The 21,165-nt window shown below is 39.8% G+C and overlaps 1 protein-coding gene across 1 annotated transcript; it reads right to left on the bottom strand.

The window, feature by feature from the left end:
• Positions 1–9,320: 9,320 nt before the first annotated feature.
• On the bottom strand, positions 9,321–19,987 carry auh (AU RNA binding protein/enoyl-CoA hydratase). The gene is made up of 10 exons (XM_054612263.1): positions 19,721–19,987; positions 18,849–18,916; positions 17,483–17,570; positions 17,197–17,283; positions 16,695–16,787; positions 16,007–16,063; positions 12,845–13,032; positions 12,618–12,668; positions 10,978–11,025; positions 9,321–9,932 (listed from the first exon to the last, which is right to left on the bottom strand). The coding sequence occupies exons 1-10, from the start codon at positions 19,944–19,946 to the stop codon at positions 9,855–9,857; spliced, it is 984 nt and encodes a 327-aa protein (XP_054468238.1). The 5' UTR covers positions 19,947–19,987; the 3' UTR covers positions 9,321–9,854.
• Between the last annotated feature and the right edge of the window lie 1,178 nt (positions 19,988–21,165).

The following is a 21,165-nucleotide window of genomic DNA, read 5'->3' on the forward strand; positions in this document are numbered from 1 at the left end:
GTTTAGTCTTTTTTTCTGGGTGCTTTCAGTTCCCCTGGCTCAATTCTGGATATTTTCTCTGCTTGACGCAATACACCCCAAAGTTTTCACAAAATGAATGGAAAGGGAAAGTTAAATAACAGATATAACATTCAGGTTTAATCGTCAACATAAAGATAAAGTTCACACCAGCAGACAGGTATTAGATGATATTATAAAAATAATAATGTCCCAGCACCACAAGTTGTGCATTGAGGACTATCTAATGTTCCATTGACATCCCTTTTTTTAATCTACTGAAACCAATAGCTACAGCGAAATGCCATGATGAGTGTGACATGTGTTTTTAGAGATCCAACATGAAAAGCCACAGAGCTTTCCTGCATCAACCTTCTTCCTGGTGTGGTCGGTTAGATACCTAAAGCAGTTTCTGCTGAAGAGGGAAATTCTAACCTAACTGTTATGGCTAAATTGACACTTGGCTTTTGTCTCCATTGTCCAATTTGTTGCCTTTATTTTTGATAGAGGAATAATTGGAGCTCTCTTTAATCGATTTGGGAATCTAAAAATCTCTGAGGAACCAGGCTGGACTATTGTCTTATAAGTAAAGAAGCCATTTGAATTCTATAGGCAATGATTCTCTGCACTGGACTTTCATTATAAAACCAGGCATTACGAGGAGGTTGTTCAACCACAGTATTGCCAACTGTGATAATAATGGAATTGCAGTATTCCCGTAAATACCTGCTGTATATCACAAAGTACAGGAGACCAAAACATTTTTGCTACTCGAAATGTGACAAAACAAATTCAGATGTTTTTGTTTCTGTATTGTTTATTATGAATATCGCTATCTGCAATAACAATGCTGGTAGAGTCAACCCATTCGTTTTCATGATCGTGAGATTCAATTCCTTAAGGGGCTGTATTTAATATTCTGAACATTAATATAGCAAGAAACAACTGTGTACTATGTAAAGATATAGAGGAGTGATGTCTTCCTAGGTAAAGAATGAAGTTGTGAGTTAGCTGTGAGATGCCAGCTCACCTTCGCCATGTTGAGAGCCGTTGAGAAACAATCGAAACGCTCCCAATCTTGTATCTTCCACCTTTAAAAACTGAAAAGAGGGAGCTGCATCAGAGGTAGTCAATTATTATTATGTAACTGCAGCCTACATTTTTTTAAGGTATTCTGAATATGACAATAATGTCACCAGATGACTTCCCAACAAAATTCTTCCTTCAAACTATGAGCGGTAACAGTGGTGTTTGCTTTTGAATATCCTTGTTATTCCAGATGTGCAGATTGCAATTATATTCATAAACTAATTTCTAACTAACCTCAAATTTATGAAGAAGACCAATTTGCAAATTTCCCCGCTGCGGGACTAATAAAGGATTATCTTATCTTAATTTGGAATCTTAACTCAATGCCCGCATGCTTTTTTTTCTGGAGCTTTCAACTGTATCTTACTGTCTTCCTCAGTGGATAGAGTTTGTTCAGCTTCGTTAAGATTTGTTGTCTTTTGTTAAATCATTTATAAATTTCAACTTTTTATTTTGTCATGTCAGGAGACATCCCTTTTCAAGAATATTCAAGGATTCAAGGATCAGTTATTGTCATTATGCAACACAGGGATGCATAATGGAATTCAGTTGTAGCTCATTTGTAACACAAACAACAAACACACGACAAACAACAAAAACAACAGTACATTCCTTTGTGCACAGTGCATTTTTGGAATTTGCATCTCTCTGAGCAGATAATAGGGCTGACATCTTCTTCACAACATGAGGAAAACATTGTCCATCAACTTTGACTGTGTTTGAGCACCAAGCATCATGGTGTAAACACAGAGTCCACCTCCTCTGGTCCCACCGGAGTCCTGCTCTCTGTCCTGCTGTCTGTCCGTCAAGTGCAGCTTGATCCGGGATGAACTATGGATCCAGGTCTCTGTGAGGATGTGGACTCAACAGTCACTGACCTCCCTCTGCTTTCATCCATCAGACAGCCAGGAGCATGCTGGGTAGTGGAGTAGCCTCAGGTCCTAGCTGGGTTAGCTTAGCTTCCATCTCGGCTCTCCTCCCTCTCCTCTCTGGGGCAGTTTGGGGGCGTTTGGTTCGGCTGGTCTGGCTGGTTGGTCGGCCGTGGACGGTGATCGTCTCAGAGTCTACACTTAATCCAATCCCCATGTTTCATTTTTAGATGTTATAGATGTTGATGAATGTATTCTGTCATAGGCAATTAGTGATAAACAACAAATAAACAACAAATAAAGACAAAACTGTAGCGAAATTCATGGGAGCTGCAGCATTTGTACATGCGTTGATGCAAACAATGTTCACTTGTTATTGGAATGATGGCTTGGCATGTTTCTTTATTTTTGCCTTTGATAATGTAAAAGTTAGCTAATTGAGAAAGGAGAAAAGAGGTGCTTTTGTTATAGGATATATGTACCTATGTTTGTATGGGAAACCACCAACATTAGAACTGCTAGACATGTTTGTTGACCTGTTGTTGACAGTGAAAAGAGGGTTCTGCTGAAGGACCAGGATGGGAAGGAGGCCCTTGTATAAGGCAGCAGTTGCTGATGCTATTTTCTTAATATTTCACTAAACAGAATTTGTCTGATTACCACAACAAGGTGCTATGCCCTGACAAATGATTCTTAGATGCGCTGATACAATGAGAGACACAGGCTAAATATAATTTTTGCCATAACTGACCAAACGATCAAATGTTAGTTGATAAAGCCTATGAAGTGCCAATTGGATCACTGTCCCATTCACTGTGTTTACCTTCATTTCATCAGCTGGAAATGACACAGGATTACCATGCAGACCTTTACACATCAGACTGGTCGGTTATAACACATTAAGAAGTGTCAGTCTGGGATGCCCCGGTCCCTCTGAGCTGGTCACTGCCTTGCTACTCCGTATCCTTGTGGAAATTCCACTTTAATACCATACACAGCCTGCCTGAGCTCGTTGGGAGATAGCTTTAGATAAAACAGTCATAACTTACAGTTCTAAGGGTCACTAATATTAACACTATATTGGTGACCAACTCACATCTCTTACTGCCCTCCCGGTCAAAGCAGTGTAGAACCGAGCCCCATTCTTTGATTACATAGACCGGCCTTGAATGCTTCCAGTGCAAGTGAGTACCTCTGTTGTGACACACTGGCTAGCTAACGGCCAACACCACTGCTTTATACGATGGTTATAGGTGCCGTCCTGACCGTTAATGTCACCGCGGAAGAGTAGCGTCCAGTTTCTGGTTACCCCTCAGGTTAACTCTGTTAGCACCATTAGCTGCTAGCAGCTGGCTCAGCTGTCACCATGAGAGTTTCCCGCTAACGGTATCTATCAATACAGATGGTTTTATTTGTCCAATTTTTTACATACTTGTCTCTGATATTTCGGCCTCCAACCGAAAGGCATTTCGACTTGTCACAGTTGAAAAAAATATATATCATAAAATGCATGACGGCTGAATTTTATTCAGCTACTTCAGTTTCAGGGTCCTGGTATTGTGCACGTTGACACACTATCCCGACTTTCTTGGACACTTGAATAGAGCAAAGCCATCGTTAATGATATTAGTGACATCTGTGAAAGAATGTTTGTGGTATTGATTGTGGCATCTAAACAGTATGTATATATATGAAATACTGTGAAACTGGTAAAACAGAAACAGCCCATCTGCACAGGCGGAGCTGCCCTGCGGTAACATAAACCGTTCCTAAAAACAACACCTGTAAAAAGATGAACTGAACGCTGTAAAGGATGCCGTTACAGTTACAGCCTCGACGTTTCCCATGAGAAGCGGCTGGGCTGCAGGCCTCCAGTATTGAGGAACGGGTCTTTCTTGACGCAACCTTGACTTGTGGTGGGATTCCCCCCGGCTCATTGCTGGGACATCTGCCGGAAGGAGGCCAGCCACAGTGGGGATGTCAGGCTCTGTGCAGCAGCAGTATGAAGCCACAGGGCATGTCTGCACGCAACTGCTGGCCAGGGCCTCAACAGTCTGTTCATAGGCCTCGCACACGCACCTCTTATTTCTCTTATATCCTTATGATAACCCTGACCCTACCATCAGCACTGCATGTCTAACTTCAGCCCGACAGTAGCCAGATCCTACTCTGAACGATAAATCCTAATCAGAGTGTAGGAGAACATGGCTGCAGCCTCTGCAATCTCCCCGACAGGTAGACTGGTGATTGGGTTTACCACTCAACGCCATCTTTCATCCTATATGCGATGGACTAGTCAACAGATTTTTATTTCAACCTTGAGGTTAAAATAAACAATAGGAAAAATTATAAATAGTACCTTACACAGAGGCAAAAATATGAATCGATGTAAAAACGAAAGCAGTAACTGTGAAGGTGTAGGCTAAAGCCAGAAGATATTACTCTAACTCACAATACAAACATCACATCAATCCTTACAATGAAGAACTGTTAGATATGCATATACATACGTAGTACACAAATACATAAATCACATATATATATATATATATATATATATATATATATATATATATATATATATATATATATATATATATATATATATATATATATATATATATATATATATATATATATATATATATATATATATATATATATATATATATATATATATATGGACAGTATTTACTATATACAGACACATTCAAGTACATTCTATATGCATGAATGTGTCTACACGCTCATATACTCATGTATACTTACTTAGGCACACACACCGACACATTCTCACTTCCAGCCCTGACACTTGGTCAGTGATACTGAGCTTCACATTTTGACACTCTAGGTTCCCCTAGCGTCAAAGTTTGAAGCAGATGTATGGCCAGCTAACAGTGCTAGCGTATAAGAAATTAATTTCTGAATGTTTTTGGAAGCTGTGAGAAACGTAAACTGGGCTGATGTGTATGCTACACAGGAGCCTGAGGCTTCTTTACATATTTTTTATGAACATCTTTATGAGGATTGTTGGTAAATACTCTCCCATGAAGAAGTGTACTACCAAATACAGACCAGCTCCATGTGTGCACAAAGAGTCTTTAATAGACCTTATGAAAAAGACAGAAGAAGCAACAAGTGACAAAATGGAATAAAAGAATGAAAAGTGATATTATTAAAAAAAGGAATAAATACTGTGAAACAAGATGGTAAAGAGGTCTGGAGAAGTCAAATGCAATAATGGGGAGATGGCAGGTTTTTAACCAAACCATTTGATATAGCCAATTATTTCCTGCGTTGAATGCAACAATATAATGCTTTGTAAAAGTTGAACAATTCAATTTATCATTGTTGCGATGCTATCGCGAGGACAAAATCTGTCCACAGAACTACAAACACCTGGGCCCTTTTCAGAAAGCAGGTTTAGAGAAGACTCTGAGTTAGTTAACTCTGAGATGAAGGAAACTCTGGGTTTTCAGTTCCAGAAAAAAAAAAAAAAATTCTCCTACGGCCATATCTAATATTTAATATTGTTACAACTGTGTTTTACTATATTTTAATTCATTATCTCTTTATACAGAAGCCTCCACTTCTGGGAGTCCACAGGACGAGTTCTAGTAAACAAATACACCAATAACACCTAAATTGGCTTTTAGTAAATTATAAACTATTTATTACATATTTAAACTGCTTGTACAAGCTACATAGGGGTCTTAACGTAAAGTGTTACCACTTTGTTTGTTTGTTCACTGTTCCCCAATTGGTTCCCAACCTTTTTTGTACTGCAGAGTTTTTATATATTGACGTCATTGCAGGCATGACCTAAAAAAAGCTTTTCATAAAATCACTTTGGGAGTGATGAGGAACGATGCAGCACAGACTTCAAGATAACTGCTGCAGAGATAAACTTGTATCCTATGTATAAAGTTGTCTAATTATTATGGAGCATTTTATAGACTGAATGGAATAGTTTCCTCAACACCCGGTAGCAATATGTGCTACACTAATCCTTAGCCCGAGGTTTTGGAACCCATTGGTTTAAGGGGTCAAGCTGTTGTTACCATGAGTTTTAATCTCTGATGCATGAGTGAAAACTGAAAGAACAGTTTCTATTTCAGACAGAGATGGTACAGACATTGGTGAGGATCAGACACACACTCGTTCTGTTTACAGGTTGATTACAGAGTAGGACTGAAGAACATGTCACATTCCCCGAGTAAGTTAAAATATTGTACTCTGTCTCTATTACATCATCTAATGGCTGTAGTTTATTAGTGGTTAACCCAGAATTGGCTCATGACATACTGCTACTGACTAAATTAACCGAGAGTTCAGTAACCATGAATGTACGTATTTTACGTGGACCAGATAGTATTGAAATACTTCTTACAAATAACCATTTACTTGTGATGATGCCTTTTTACACTCTCTATATATTTATACATAACAGTGGTTATGACTAAAATCCAAGAGACTAAAAATATACATTAATATGCAAAAAGGTTCACAGTATAGTTTTCCCTATTTCACAGGGAAAATCAAACAAATATATCACCATTACACTTGTTGGTTACTTTCATTAAGGTAATTATCATTTGCAATACAAGTTTTCTGATAATGTATGTTTAAACATGCAAATGATGCATTATCTCATAAAAAAAAAGCTAATTTGCATACATTTCCACAACAAAAATCTGAACATTGAGTAAAGCCAGGTTCAAAAACTTGTTTCATTATGTTGACCTATTAGAGTTGAAGGTTTGTACTGATCTCTGGATATGTCTTTATCACCCCATGAATTGGAAAATACCATCATTCATAATAAGAATACATTTTCCCAATATTTTTAGGATTAAAAGGTTTTATAAATCAGGCTATGAGTTTATGAAAATTCCTCAGTAAAACTTTCAGAATATAAAAAGGAATGAAACTGGAATATTTAGCAGTTTTTTTAAGCCTTATTAAAAAAATCTTTTTTAACTAATATAAATCCCTATGGGCTAATAACCCAGTTGATATCTAAGATTAGGACAGTTCGTTTTAATTTCGCAAGTTTTTTTTAAATGATATGTTTAAATATGCAAATTAGGCATTATCTAACACCAACTAAGAGCCCAATTACTATTCCATCGTTTAGTGTCTTAAGTGAATAAAGAGAAGTAAAAAATGGAGACCATATGAGTTTTACTTAAATGTTTAACGGAAAGTCAAAAAAGAAGCCAAACTGAGGCTGAAGGTGTACAATTAAATCGTTTTTAACTGCATGTTCACAGACCATGTTCAAACCGCTGACTAAGCAGATACCATAGTATCAGACCGTTAGATACCTCGTTAAATCGACAGAGCTGCTCCTTGGGTCCTGCGTACATGTTGTATGCACTGTCTGCCAATCCAAGCAAAGGTCAGCATACACACTCAGAATGAATGGTGGTTTGTGTGTGTGTCCTGATCTCAGGTTGATGATGGTGTTGTGAACCGGTGAAAGATTTACATTTTGTGTTTGGGACATTTTTAATCAGTGTTTAGGAAACGTCAGTTGTGGTTTCAAGCATACAAAAATAATACTTTTTCTTCTGACCTACGTGTTCAGAATTGTGTTTGTTATTCCATTTCGTGACGGCCACCACCACTGTGTTTCTTTTCGTGATACACTTAGATCTGATGAAGGGGGAGCGATAATGTTTGCAGTCTGAGCCGACAGACAATTCCAGTATTCTTAAGTTTGAATTTAGAACCGCTTTAATAAAATTTCTTTAGTAATTTTCATTACTCAAAAAAAGTTACTTTTGTTACACCTCAATATTTAATTTCACAGAATGTCACTATAGAGCGCTGTAGCCCATTTCCAGCAATGCGAGCACAGTGCTGTTTCCACCAGTGTTGAGCTTACTGCATGTGAGGGATTCCAATCCCATTTATGAATGTGATATAGTATCCTGTGATATAGCATCATGCACTGGGGACTGTCCCACTTTGAAGGAGACTCACAGGCTCACAGCACTTACTAAACAACATATAATCTTCAAGTCATTCATTCATCAAACAGTTTCATGAAAGCAGTTGTCTTTAAAAAAAATAATTAAAGTCCTCTTACACCCTTTTTTCCAGAACTTTCAACTAAATGTAATGTTCTCTACCAGCAGATGAAGTTCTGTTATTATGAACAAACACCCTCAACTAATTTAAACTGTGAGATAGTAAGTGAATCTGAAGTTTTCTTGTTTGACTACTTTTTCCAAAGTTGATCAAAATCTTCAATCAGGAGCTAGAGCGGGTCTTCCCTCAGACTCGCTGGAGTTCGGCAGTTCGATCCCCAACTCCTCTATTCCATGTTGATGTGGCAAGACACTGAACCATAAAGTTCTCCTGAAGGCTGTGCCATCAGTGTGTGAATGGGTGTGAATGCTAGATAGTCCTGATGGGTGGCCCCTGTCAATCAGTGTATGAATGGATGTGAATGGGTGTGAATGACGACATGCAGTGTTAAAGCGCTTTGAGTGGTGTAAAGACTAGAAAGACTACAAGTACAAGTCCATTATCCATTTACTCTACACGACTTCAGCCCCAAATTTTCACTTGCAACGTTGGCAGTGCCCCCGTAAATGTTCACTCCAGTGCTATGTGAGATCTGTTCAAAGATTTGAGCCAAGAAGCTGGTTGAGGCATTGCAGACACACTACAGGCTAAATATGTGGACCTGTCAGGAGTCTGTCAGGGAGCTACAGCCCAACACCAGAGTGATACATGGGTGGAGGGGGAAACTGGAGGAGGGCTCGCATGTACCCGTGTGTTACGTGTTGCATTTGTGTTCTGATGACAAAACGTAAGTTTGAAGACCAGACATACTCCTGGTGATCGATCATGTAGTGTGTGAACCCCTGTTGTCGGTCAGCCATGTCGTGGGAAGACCAAGACTTCAAGACTGTAGAGAACAAGACAGCAAGATGTGTGGTGTAAACACTGAAGCCATCCGACCCCTTTGACAGTCACAGAGTGTGAACTTGCCTTGAGGCAGCCCTCACACCAAAGCAGGCGTTGTGCTGCGTTGGTGAAGTGACACTTTTGAACGGCTCATTTATACCAGGCGACTGTGATCGTCTTTCGTTCTCTCGAGGCTGGGTTTTCCAGCTCTGGATCGTCGGTGAAATGATTGGCCATCGCAGCGCGATGTTGGGGTGATGTTCCTCAAAAAGTTGATTCTGATTTGAATTTTTCGCCGCAGGCTGCGTTATGTTTTATTTTTTCCCCAACATTCCCTTTGTGCATGCCGCCGCTTAATCGCACTACCATAACCAAATGAATGGGAAGACTGGCATGTACACCAAACGCCTGATTTGGTGTACATAAGTCTCAAATTCAAAATTCCATCCTGTGGACATTGTTCAAGTGAGAGAAAATCTAGTCTTTATTTTATTTCATGCAGACACCTCTGCTGGTATTGTAGTGTTACACAGTGGCACATTTCTACCAAAGTAAAAAAAGCAATAAACCTTCTCATGAATCATTCATGTGAAGCTTTCACTGAAATGTTTATGGCTCTAGGTTCATTAGTCAAAAAGGTTAGTAACTAACTGCCAATCATACAGCAAAGAGCAATAACGATTTGAAGAAAGTCATGTCTAAGATTTTAACTTAGTTTAGTAAGTTTTGAGTATTGTAGGAGCGTCCAATGACTGGTTAGTTTGCTTGGTGGTGGTTGTTTTACCCAGCAAGTGCATTACACCTGAACATTCCAGTCACTGGTAAAACACCAGCCAGGAGCGACCCTGATGTTCTGCAGTCAAACAGACGTCCTCTGGGTGCTGTATAGGTTTTCACCCATAAAAATGTTGGAAGCAGTGGAGTGGTAGGAGAGCTGGAGGCAGAACCCTGTGTTTGGTTTCTGGAAGGAGTGTGGCTTCACTCCCCCTTGAATTGAGGACGCCTCTTCTCCTTGAAGGCAGACAAACCCTCCAATCGATCCTTTGTTGGTATCACCTGAAAAACAACACAAAAGTCTCAGTATGAAAAAAAGGGAGATCCTGCACTCCGATGTGTTCCCAATATTTTGTCCAGTCATTTTATACTGATAAGTAGAAACTTAGTAGAAAAAGGACACGCGTGAGCAGGGGCAGGGGCAGCAGCAGCCTCAGTCCTCCATGTCTACACAGGATGCATTCAGGTACAGCATTGAGTGTAGGTCACCTCTTTTATATCTTTTCTAACTTATTTGATGCCTCCACTCCGTTCTACCGAGCACACATTGTTACTTTGTGAAATAAAAAAGTCTTCACCCAACTCCCTGCATATCAGCACCAGAGAATCTGGTTTCAATAATCTGGTTTCATGCAGCGTTATCAGCCCTACGGAGCAGACGTCTGAAGTCACCGTTTGCGGCTTTGAGGAGGTCGATGGACCCAGATAGGAGGACTCTCCTTTCCTTATCAGTGCTAATTGTGTTCTACACAACTATTGTGAATGAATATTGTAAATGCTCTCCAGTGGGACAGTAAACTAAATAAAACCCTTCTGAGTATATAGATGAAGGTTATTATTATAATATTCATACCAAAGATATGAAGATGACACTCAGCTGATTCTGTCTTTTCCCTGGTCTGAAACCCAGGTGGCAGCACAAATCTCTGCGTATCTGGCTGACATCTCTCAGTAGATTTCTGCAAACCACCTCATGCTAAACTTTGATAAGTCCGAGCTTCTGTCCCTCCAGCATAATTGTTTAAGTTGATGTACTTACATGATTTCTTGCAATTTTGGGGGTTGTTTCCACATGGTTGAATGCGGTAACTGTAATTTGCTTTGGATTAGAGCATCAGCTAAATAAACGTGTTCAATCTAAATCATGTGACTAAGACTTCAACACTCTGGAAATAATATATGTTAACATTCAAAAGTTGGAATCATTTGGATCATCTCTTTCCATTCTTCTGACATGTCAGGAATGCAGCACAAGTCTTAGCTAGGCTGACCTGATAAACTGCCAACCGTACCATAGAGCGGGGGACATTATTTTCTAATTACTCACCTGGGCATAACATGCTTCTTCTATTGCCAGACCTGTAGATAAATCCACCTGAAAGACAATGTGGCATCTCTTAGTGAATCATCACACTGCAGCTGAAAATGTCTTATTTTCTTCCCATGTGACTCAAGTCCTGATGCTTTCTAGTTAGCAACCATGAGATATGTGCTGCTGCAGTTTATTGTTTCTCTGCCACACAACATGACGGATATCCAGCCTGAATGCAACTGGATTGATATGCTCCGATAAGAAGTTCTCACCATTGCCATCTCTAACCTGAGACAGCTCTCTTCATCATCAACATACGTTTCTTACTCTATTTTTTCCTCATTCCGTTTAACTTTTGACATTTATATTCGTTATGATAACACAATCTAACTGCTCGTGATTATTGAACAGTAGGACTTCCAGATCCAAGCTATTAACTTTGTGTGTACAATGTTATCAGAGTTATGGATGAAACTACAAAATAAGAGCAAAGGTGTGATAAACTGGAATGATCATTTAACTGTCAGCCAAAAGTTTCTGTACTCCCGGCCCTGACTTTTTTCTCTTTAATTCATGTTTTAATCCTGACTCCAGGTTAAAAAAAGACATTCTAAGGAATATTGAATGCAAAAAAAAAAGTAATTTCAGTTGGAATAAAAATAAATCCATAAAGACTGGAGGTGTTTCATAGGGTGGGGCAACAGTGTTGTAGGAGTAAGTGATCTGATTATCTGCAGGGGAAAGTGGGAGTAACATGGAACATCTGTGGGAGAAGGTAGGGAAGGTCCAAACTCCTGCTGGATTTACAGTAATTTCCAAGTTTTCACAACAAGAGCTTCACTTTGCATAACTGTCCAGCCAAACTGCCTCCCTCTTACCTTTAATCACAAAGGGATATACTTAAATAAGTGCTTAGCCATTGATCACATGCTCAACTCACTTAATACAGCCACATTTTAGCACTGTGTTTCATTATACAGAACGCAAGCAGGGGGCTCCATCTCTCCCTGCAGGGAGAGAGGGCACAGTGGCGAGGACCAAGCAAGGCTACTGTGGCCACCTTCACCCCCAGGACTCCAAGCCAACCAAGCCAACCTAGAGCTGATCATGGCGGACCACCAGGGAGGAAATACGCCTGGGGAGGGCCAGCCAGCCCCAGGGGAGTTATCGCAAAGGGGGATCCTCCCAAACCAGGCGGCCGTCCCTGACCTGCCCGAGCACTGTGAAAGTTAACTAATGTGAAGGACAGGGGTGCGCTGGATAAAATAGAGCGTCATTGCAAAATTAAATTATGCGAAATTATCTTTTTATGTTGATTATCTTTTTCTATTAGTTTTTCACTCTAGAAAAAAAAGTAGGTTTCCATCGTGCTTTGGCTATGCTCAACTGGTTTGCAGTTCATACAGAATTAAATAACCAATCAAATAAATCTTTTCAGCATGGAGGTGGAAGGTGAATGACAGTAGTCCGTGTGAAAGAGCAACCCTGGAGGACGCATGTGATGACTGACCAGCAGTGCCAGGGGTGAAGAAGACACTCACAAAAGACTCAACATATGTTAAGAAATTTGCCAATTGAAACACTGTTGTGAAAACTGAGCCAAAGCAAACATAAAATACAGTAAAAGCAATCCTGCTGTGACCAACAACACTCACCTCTATGCCCTGGTTGATAGCCAGTTTTGCCATCCTTATTGCAATTGGACCCTGTGGAGCCAAAAATCAAAGACTGTTGGCCTTTTTAAAATGTTACAAGGTTAAACTTTGCTTTTGTGAATTGCTTTGAATTAGTAAAATATTATATTATTATAATATTTTCCCTCAGTGTTTAAATTTATATCATTCATAAAGACGTCTGCTTGTCAGGGAAAGGATCTTGTTACCTGAGGGTTGATTTCACGAGCGAGCTCCAGAGCCCGCAGGTAGGCAGCATCTCCACTCTTATTCTGCTCAACGGAATGACTGGCAAGACCCAGGCGACACGCCTCTGTTCCATCTATCACCCGGGCAGCAAAGATGAGCTCCTTAGCAAGAGAGACACCAATCACCCTGGGGAGACGCTGTGTACCACCTGCACAGAAGTGAAGAGAAACCAGGATGGAACATGGCTTCTACAGAAGACACTGGGTTCTTCTCAATGTGAAGGATGCTTTCTTGTTAGGACAGGTCCTTCCAAGCCAGGTCCTACAGAGGCAACAAGACTTCTTCCTAGCATGCAGTCTAGCGAGTGTCACGGTGTGCAGAAGTAATAGACGTGTTAACTTATTTAGAATAATAAACAATATACACAGATTCAAAAGATACAAAAATGTCCTCTGACAGAGATTGCAGTCCACTGTACAGCCTGGACTGAGTGTGTTTGAACACCTGCATGGCCAAAGGTAATGGTAACTTTATTACCTCTGACATTGTATGTAATGAGCTATGTAAGGAGGAACACGCCTCCTGTAGCTGAGGTACGGTTTTCAGATGGTGGTTTAACTGCCAACCGTTGGGATTAGTTCAACTCTTTTTTTCACATTGCGCCCACTCTGATATTAAGGACGGCCGCTGATAACTTGAGTCGGTGAATAGTTCCAGCCCTCAGTGGTGTCACTCTGGCTTTACCGAGCAGAAAGGAGACCTGGATGTGTTTTTCCTGATTTAACATCCTGATGTATGTTACAACTCCATACCCACCTTTGCTGGCATCCGCATAGGGATGTAGTTGGCCTGTCTGACCTCTCCAAAGTCAACTGGCTTGATGCAACTGTCCACTTTGAATGCAGATCCAAGTCTTCCAACCACTTTTTCCATTAGTGTAAGATGTCTTGTGGCAAAGCATCATCCCATGTGAAACCTCCTTCTTACACAGAGCGCTGAGATATTTTATCATCTGGATAGCTTCTCCTTCAAAGGCTGAGCTCATCATCCAAATAAAAATTCTGCTTCAGAGATTGTGAAACTTCAGCCGTAAATCTCTGTCCTCCTCAGCCTGGTGGAACATGGCTTAAATGTCCCCCATGAATCCACAGGTGCCTGTCTGAAGCGCAGAAGAATGAGGAACGTGAGGTTAGGACCTTGCAAGAGTTCGCTGTTCAACCCTGCTCCTTGAAATGTGGCTCCACAGTCGAACACCACACGAAATGACCCCATCCTTGGATGGTGGATACAATGGTGATGGATGTACCACACCTTCCAATTCCCACAATGCAGTTGTTGCTGAGGTACTTGCTTTGCGTAGGCCTTACTAATGAGCTTGTTCGTGTACTCTGCATACTCCTGGTGCAAACAATTGTTGCTAAGGAACCTTTTCCTCAAACCCTAATTCCTTTGTCTAGCCAAAGCAAAGTTATTGGATAGTCAGACCTCTTGGTTCCTGACGGGAACTTCTCACAATACTTCCCATCCCGAAGTACTGCTGAGCCCTCAATGGCTTCCAGAAACTTAAGGTTTTCTCTGGATATTGAATTCATGATTGTACTGATTGGTCAGTATTTCTTCCAGTTTGCTCACAGAGATCCTGTTCACCATAGCAGAGAGAATCTCTGCCCCTAGAGCAGTCTGTTAACGACCTATCCCAGCAATGTCCTTAAAGTATAAGGGCCATTCCCACAGCGGTTGATGACCAACCAAGGTTCCAATATCTTGGGAGCGTCGGTTACGATCAACAGGTCGACGCAAGAATAAAGCGTATGCTTGGAGTGCTTCATTGCTTGCAATACCAAAGCCCTTTACACGTAAGCAGTTGCAATCTTTTTTCCTGTAGAAGACCTTTAGCCACTGCATTGCAACATTCCGGAGCCACATGTTTACAGCTAAGCACTTGTTCTCGCGGTGGTCCTCTAGTGAACTGTTCCAGATAGCACAAACAATCTGCTCTTCCTGCCCTCTTCTCCACTCCTTGGTAAAAGGCTTTGATAAATGCTCTATACTGGAGAGGATCCCCTTCAAATGTGGGACTATCTTGTGGTGGCAGAGATGATGAATGCTGCTGGTGCACCACAGCAGCTGTCATTTCATTTTGCCCATGCATGACTAGTGGATTCAGACTGATTTGATGGTGTGTAGAATTACTTTCTTCATCCTATAACTGGGCAGTTTTTAAATATGAATTGAAAATGACACATTCCCAATATATTGTTTTCCTGATGTTGTTCATTGGGGCTGCATTGATGTTTTGATGCAGTTTTGAACCATTGCTCAGTTTCCTTTGGTCACACATCTGTTGACAGTGGTTTATCAGGTGGTAATGACCATTTTGTCAGGTCTATTTTCATGATTCCTTTTTTTCTTTTTCCCCCGTTCAAAATAGGATGCCAAGCCATCTGAGGAACCTTGAGAAGAACTTTTCAGATCAGAGAACTGTAATTATGCCAGCATAGCAGTGGACACAGCTATTTCGGCTTCCAAATCAAGCTGCTCTGTTGTAACTCTGTTATGTTGTTTATTCTGTAGACAAGACATCTATTGCACTTCTGTCCATCCTGGGAGAAGGATCCCTCCTCTGTTGATCTCCCGGAAGATTCTTCCTTTTTGTTTGCCCTCTGAGCCAAATTTGTGATTTGTTATATTGGGCTATTGAAATAAATTGAATTGAAATTTAATCTCCGTTTCAAGTCTGACGAGAAACAGAGTCTGGACTGTAACTTTGAAATAAAAGCAAAAGTGCCAGAAAAATACTTTTCAAAGAAACACCGCAGTCGGTCTAGATGAACAAATGAAGAACAAGAGTTTCTATAAGTTTGTAAATGAGTCTGCTCTCAGGATTACTGTAGAACAGATCAGTGTATGGAGCCGAGTGACTTTCTCTATAAATATAAATGGTTTACCTTCATGTGACTCTAAAGTAGCCATCCTCTTTAAAATGACCAAATCACACTGTAGCTGTTGGCAGGAAGTTTTTAAAAAAGACATCCAAACTTTTTTAAAAGAGTATCAAAATACCTCAGCATATTAAATTACCTATTAACCTGCTGCAGTCCCTTGAAGTGTAGATGTGTGAAGAAAACAAAAATATTCTCACTGGAAGATATGAAATAATAATAATAAGAATCCAGGCTTACCTGCTCCAGGAATAATCGCAAGTTTGGTCTCAACTAGTCCCATTTTTGCAGTATTGGCTGGAGAGAACAAAGGAGCAGTATTACTACTTACACATAAATACTACTGTTACCACCACTATTATGAGTATAGCTGTATAAGATACAAAAAATAAAATAAAAACATTACTATACTGTAACTACTCAGCTACCAAGACACTTCATACCTACTTTCTGCATCAATAAGGCCATTTCCAGGCGTAGAGAGAGCTTTTATGGCTTTCACAACTTACAATTAAAGGGCTACCTGCTATATTTCTGAGCCACAGCAACAAATGACTTTAAGTACAACAGTTTGAAGTTGTATTAACTTTTATAAAGTCGAGATATTTCCTTATTTTAAAAAAAACATTAAACCCAGTGGCTCTGTTCTGATTGTTGTTCTAGAGTTCTAGATCTCTCTGAAGGCTGCTAGACCTCATCAGGCTTTACTGATCTGACAGGAATTCTACAGCATGCTCAGCTGTGATGAAGACTAATAATACCAGTTGTGTATTAGCTTAGGTGGAACACAGACTACCCGCTTATGGCATTATTTTTAAATAGCCTCATCATTTTAGACTGTTAGCTTTAGCTGCTGCTGCTGATTCTATTGCTCTACTGTCAGACAACTGAACGTTTGTGCCATACACCAGAGTCCACTGAGTCTTACAGGCAATTCTGATGTCACAAGCAAGGGCCATTTCCAAGCCTCCTCCTAAGGCGGCTCCATCAATTGCAGCGATTGTTGGTATCGGTAGGTTACCTGTATAAAAAAAAAAAAAAAAAAAAAAAAAAAAAAAAAAAAAGACAACAAGGTACCCATCAAGAGACATGAAATGGACTCATTAAACCAACGACATCAGACATCTACAAATACTCAATTGCAAATCCAACTTCGCCTACATCAGACAGAACTCGTTAGACAGTTTCCATCTTCGTCTGACATTGCCTCCATTCTTATTGGTTTCCATGGGTCAATTTTAGCTAACCAATCACTAGAGACCCACGTATCTGCCTGGCAACAACAATAGTTCAAGTCAAGACTTCTATAAATAAGAAAGAGAGGCAAAAACATGCATCGTCGTGTATTTTGAAGAACACATTCAAGTCAACAAATTTTCAATGAATTCATAAACTGTCACTGAATTTCATCATATTTTTACACTCTTTACCCAGCTCTGTGATGAGTGCTCTGGCTTTGGACACAAACGGTCCCACTTCACTCTGATGCATCTTGGCCCTTTCCTTCAGGTCGGCCCCTGCACAAAGAGACAAAGCAAGGGCATGAAGCCAGAGGCCTGTGACTAAGTGAAGTATGAGATGAAAAAGACCTCAATATGAAATATTACACACAAAATGATGACTGAAGATTGGATTGGCAAAATGTCTACCACTGATAGACATACCAAACAGCAGATTCCACAGTCAAAAATCCCTCTGAATGCAATAAGAGAGTACCTGCACAGAAGATCCCCGGAACCAAACTGCATATAATGACACTGCGCACTTTGTTATCCCTCTTGATATCTTCCACAGCCTCAAGCATCTGAAAGACATTTATTTTGTTTTTATTAAGAAAAATAAATTTTAAAAAATCTCAAAATGTCCAATGATTAAATGTAAAACTCACTTTGTATTAACAAACACAAATATGAATAAACATGGGCATATTTCAAGCAAAACTTAGAAATTACACAAGATCAAAAAATAAATAAATTGGAGTGCATGAGGCCAGTGAAGAGGCACAGGAACGTCAGTGTTTTTAAAGCAGGAAGGAGGTTTGGTAGGCAGTAGTGCCAATAGATGAAAAAAAAGTCCATCACACTCGTTTGTAAGGTATTTTAGTTCACTAGGAATAATAAATATAATCATAAGTGTCTCCTGTTTATTAACTTTTTTCCCCCCTGATTCATCCCCATTTGATTTATGGTAATATTTTTGGGGCAAATACATACACCTCCAATCTTCATTAACAATTTTTGATGCAACGACAAGACTAGAATTTTTTTCCAAACCTAACTAGGCCTATTTTTTAAATTATATTCAGGAAACTGAACATATTCTCAGTATATGATATACTCAGTATGATAAATGTCAGATGTGTTGAATATATATATATTAATTTGTCACCATTTGTCAATGATATGTGACAAATTAATATATATATTCAACACATCTGATCATCATTGTTTAGCAACTTCATTAAACAGCATTATCAAATTCATTCATATATACAAGAGGGTTGATCATCTTCACCTTCCATTTTTCAAAAAAACACTGTCAGTCGTCCCTCAGATATCGTGGTTTACGGATATAGAAAGAATATGGTCTTCAAAATTAATGTCCAATAATTTCTATGACGCATGTATATATCATGTTATATAATTATTGTCTATTGACTGGAGAGTCCTGCTGCTACGATGTTGCTGCTTGAACTATCCTGTCACATTTCTTATTTTTTTCATTTTCAGGATTTTATGAAGTCTTATGTGTGTGCAAATAATAAAAAAAAACCAACATAATAATAATAAAAAAAGATCTATCGATCACTCTGTTTCCATTCACTGTTATCATAGTTAAGCTGGAATGACGGTTCTCCAAGGACACACAAGCACATCTCTGCAAACGTATGAGTAGGTAACAATAGGTCACCGGGACAGGGTTAGGAGGGAGGAACCAACGCACACACCTCCCAAAATCTTAACAGTGCAATCAACCAAGTTTTTTTAAACTTCCCAGCTTTACCTGTATTACAAATGATTGGCAAAGTCATTTTGTAATATAGATATGTTCAAATAAATACAAGGTAAATAGCAATACATACCATATTGACAAGATTTTTGCTTATGGCATTTTTTGCTTTTGCTCGATTTATCCCAACAACGACAATACCTGAAAGACAGAGTCACATCATGCTGATTAACAATGACACATACGCACATTACAGTAGAGCTCATAACATGATATAATACAATAAATCCTTATTGTCCACCAGGGGGGGAAAGTATCTTGTGACGATGTCACAAATGGAAAACACAAGCATCTTCTGCAAAGATCACATCATGAAAACTGAAATGTTGTGTCCCACCTCCATGCTGCATGCAGTAGACTACAGTACAGCATACAAGGTGCTAGTAAGATGATAATACTAGAATATATATTGTTTTGGCAGTTAGTGTAGAACAACAAACCTAAACGTTTTCATACTACAACATTACTACAATAAATACAATACTGATAACAGCCGTCCAACATCAATACAGCTGGAATTATAGAAAGTTACTGCCAATTAAAGAGAGCTAAATGATTCCCCCAGAATGGAAGATTTTTCTGGGTCGTTTCTGGATCTGTCTCACTACTCACTACGCACAACTAGTTCATATTCAGGGAAACTGGCTGATTTATCATGTAGGCTGTTCTCAGGTCTGCAGCAGTACAGAACAACAGAGAAATATGCTCTACTGTTATTACTTGGGGTTTGTTTGTGTCACTTTGTAGTCAGTATGGTCGGTATCACGTCAGAAGGTGAAGTCAACGCGTACACTCTGACGTTAGGCCGGGGCTCCTGACCTGGGAGTCCCTGCACCGTTTCATATTACATTCACGTTTTAACGGACTGCTGTACGGACTTGTGGTTTTAAGATACCAACCGCTTCTCCATCGACAAAACTCGCCCGGACTGTGGTCGGGACTTACCGGCGTCCTCTCCGTCCAGGTGTCTGACGCGCAGGTCCTCTTTCGGGTCCGAGCTGTAGTGTCGGGCTCCGTGACCGTTAAGGAGAGAGGAAGGCGAGCCGTTACCGAAACCGACATACCGTCTCGAGCCGGACAGGGCCGCCGCCACGATACGCGCACTCTCCCGGCCCGTGGCCTGCAGGCGGACGGCGTGAAACAGGGCTCTGTGTCCTACCTGTGACGCCATGCTGAGGACGCCGGAGCAGTACTGTCACTTGACTTTCAACTTTCAACCCAGCAGTCACGTGGTGGTGGCATCACGTGACTTATTTGCAGACTGTACGGGTCGGGAGGCGCAAGACAAATATCATTACCGTCACCGCAGTCATGTATTCCGTAACCAGTGGTGGTGGAAGTACTCAGATCTTTTACTTATGTAAAAATAGTATTACAAATATTATGGTACGGTAGTGTTTAAAGTCCTGCATTCAAAACCTTACCCAAGTGTAAGTACAATAGTATTATCATCAAAATATACTTGAAAGTACCAAAGGTCAAAGTGCAGAACGACCCATTTCAGAATATTGTATACTATTTGATAATAGTTATTGATGTATTAATGTGGTCATGTTTATTGTTGCACCTGGTAAAGTTGGAGCTTATTTTAATAACTGTCTACACTGTTGGGAAGCTTAATATATAATAATACATCCTAATTTATTAGTTGATTTCTATTCTATATTAATAATCTTAATCAGCAGGCTTACTAGTAAAAACTTTCCAAATAAATGTAGTGGAGTAAAAAATTAACAATTTCCCTCTGAGAGGCAGTAGAAAAGTACAAAGTACCATAAAATGAAAATACTCAAGTAAAGTACCTCAAAATTGTACTAAAGTACAGTGCTTGAGTTGAAGTATTTCGTTCAGTCAGCCACCGATTATAACAGGTTTGTTGAAAAATATATGAATGGCTTGAAGAAGATCAATGTCGCCGCAAAAGTATTTAATAAAATAAAATACCGATTGAAACCAGGAGTTCATGCCCCATGTCTCCCACAGTGAGATAAATAACACCAGCCAGACTAAACTCCCTCCAATTAAGGGAAAAGTTAAGTGTTTTCTGTTATTTTGTACTTAATCATATGTTTTGTAGAAATAATGTGTTAGATTTGGAACCCCCCCCCAAAAAAACAAAACTAAAAAATACACAGAAAGAAACATTTTTGATTCAGTGACAAGACATTTATTGTAAACAAAAACTCACCATTACATAAAATCTTAAGAGAAGTGTTCAGATACAGATAGCTGGACTTCAGGCTGCTGGAAAAATGGAGTCATCACCATCATCAGTGAGATATTCCTAACTATGACAACTAATGCACACAGCATTCTTTAGAAATGAACATGGGAATGCACTGGAATATGAACTAGGGATGTCTGAAGTCAGCCATTGTAAACTGACTGCA

This window comes from Anoplopoma fimbria, chromosome 14 (assembly GCF_027596085.1).
Source record: "Anoplopoma fimbria isolate UVic2021 breed Golden Eagle Sablefish chromosome 14, Afim_UVic_2022, whole genome shotgun sequence".
NCBI classification, from domain to species: domain Eukaryota; kingdom Metazoa; phylum Chordata; class Actinopteri; order Perciformes; family Anoplopomatidae; genus Anoplopoma; species Anoplopoma fimbria.

Bases quoted from the DNA above. Each gene is read 5' to 3' on its own strand.
- auh (XM_054612263.1), bottom strand. From the start codon at position 19,946: ATGGCGTCACAGGTAGGACACAGAGCCCTGTTTCACGCCGTCCGCCTG. The intron at 17,571-18,848 runs GTATGTATTGCT...AATGTCTTTCAG, and splicing joins GCAAAAATCTTGTCAATATG to ATGCTTGAGGCTGTGGAAGA. The intron at 12,669-12,844 runs GTAACAAGATCC...TTGGCTCCACAG, and splicing joins CTCGTGAAATCAACCCTCAG to GGTCCAATTGCAATAAGGAT.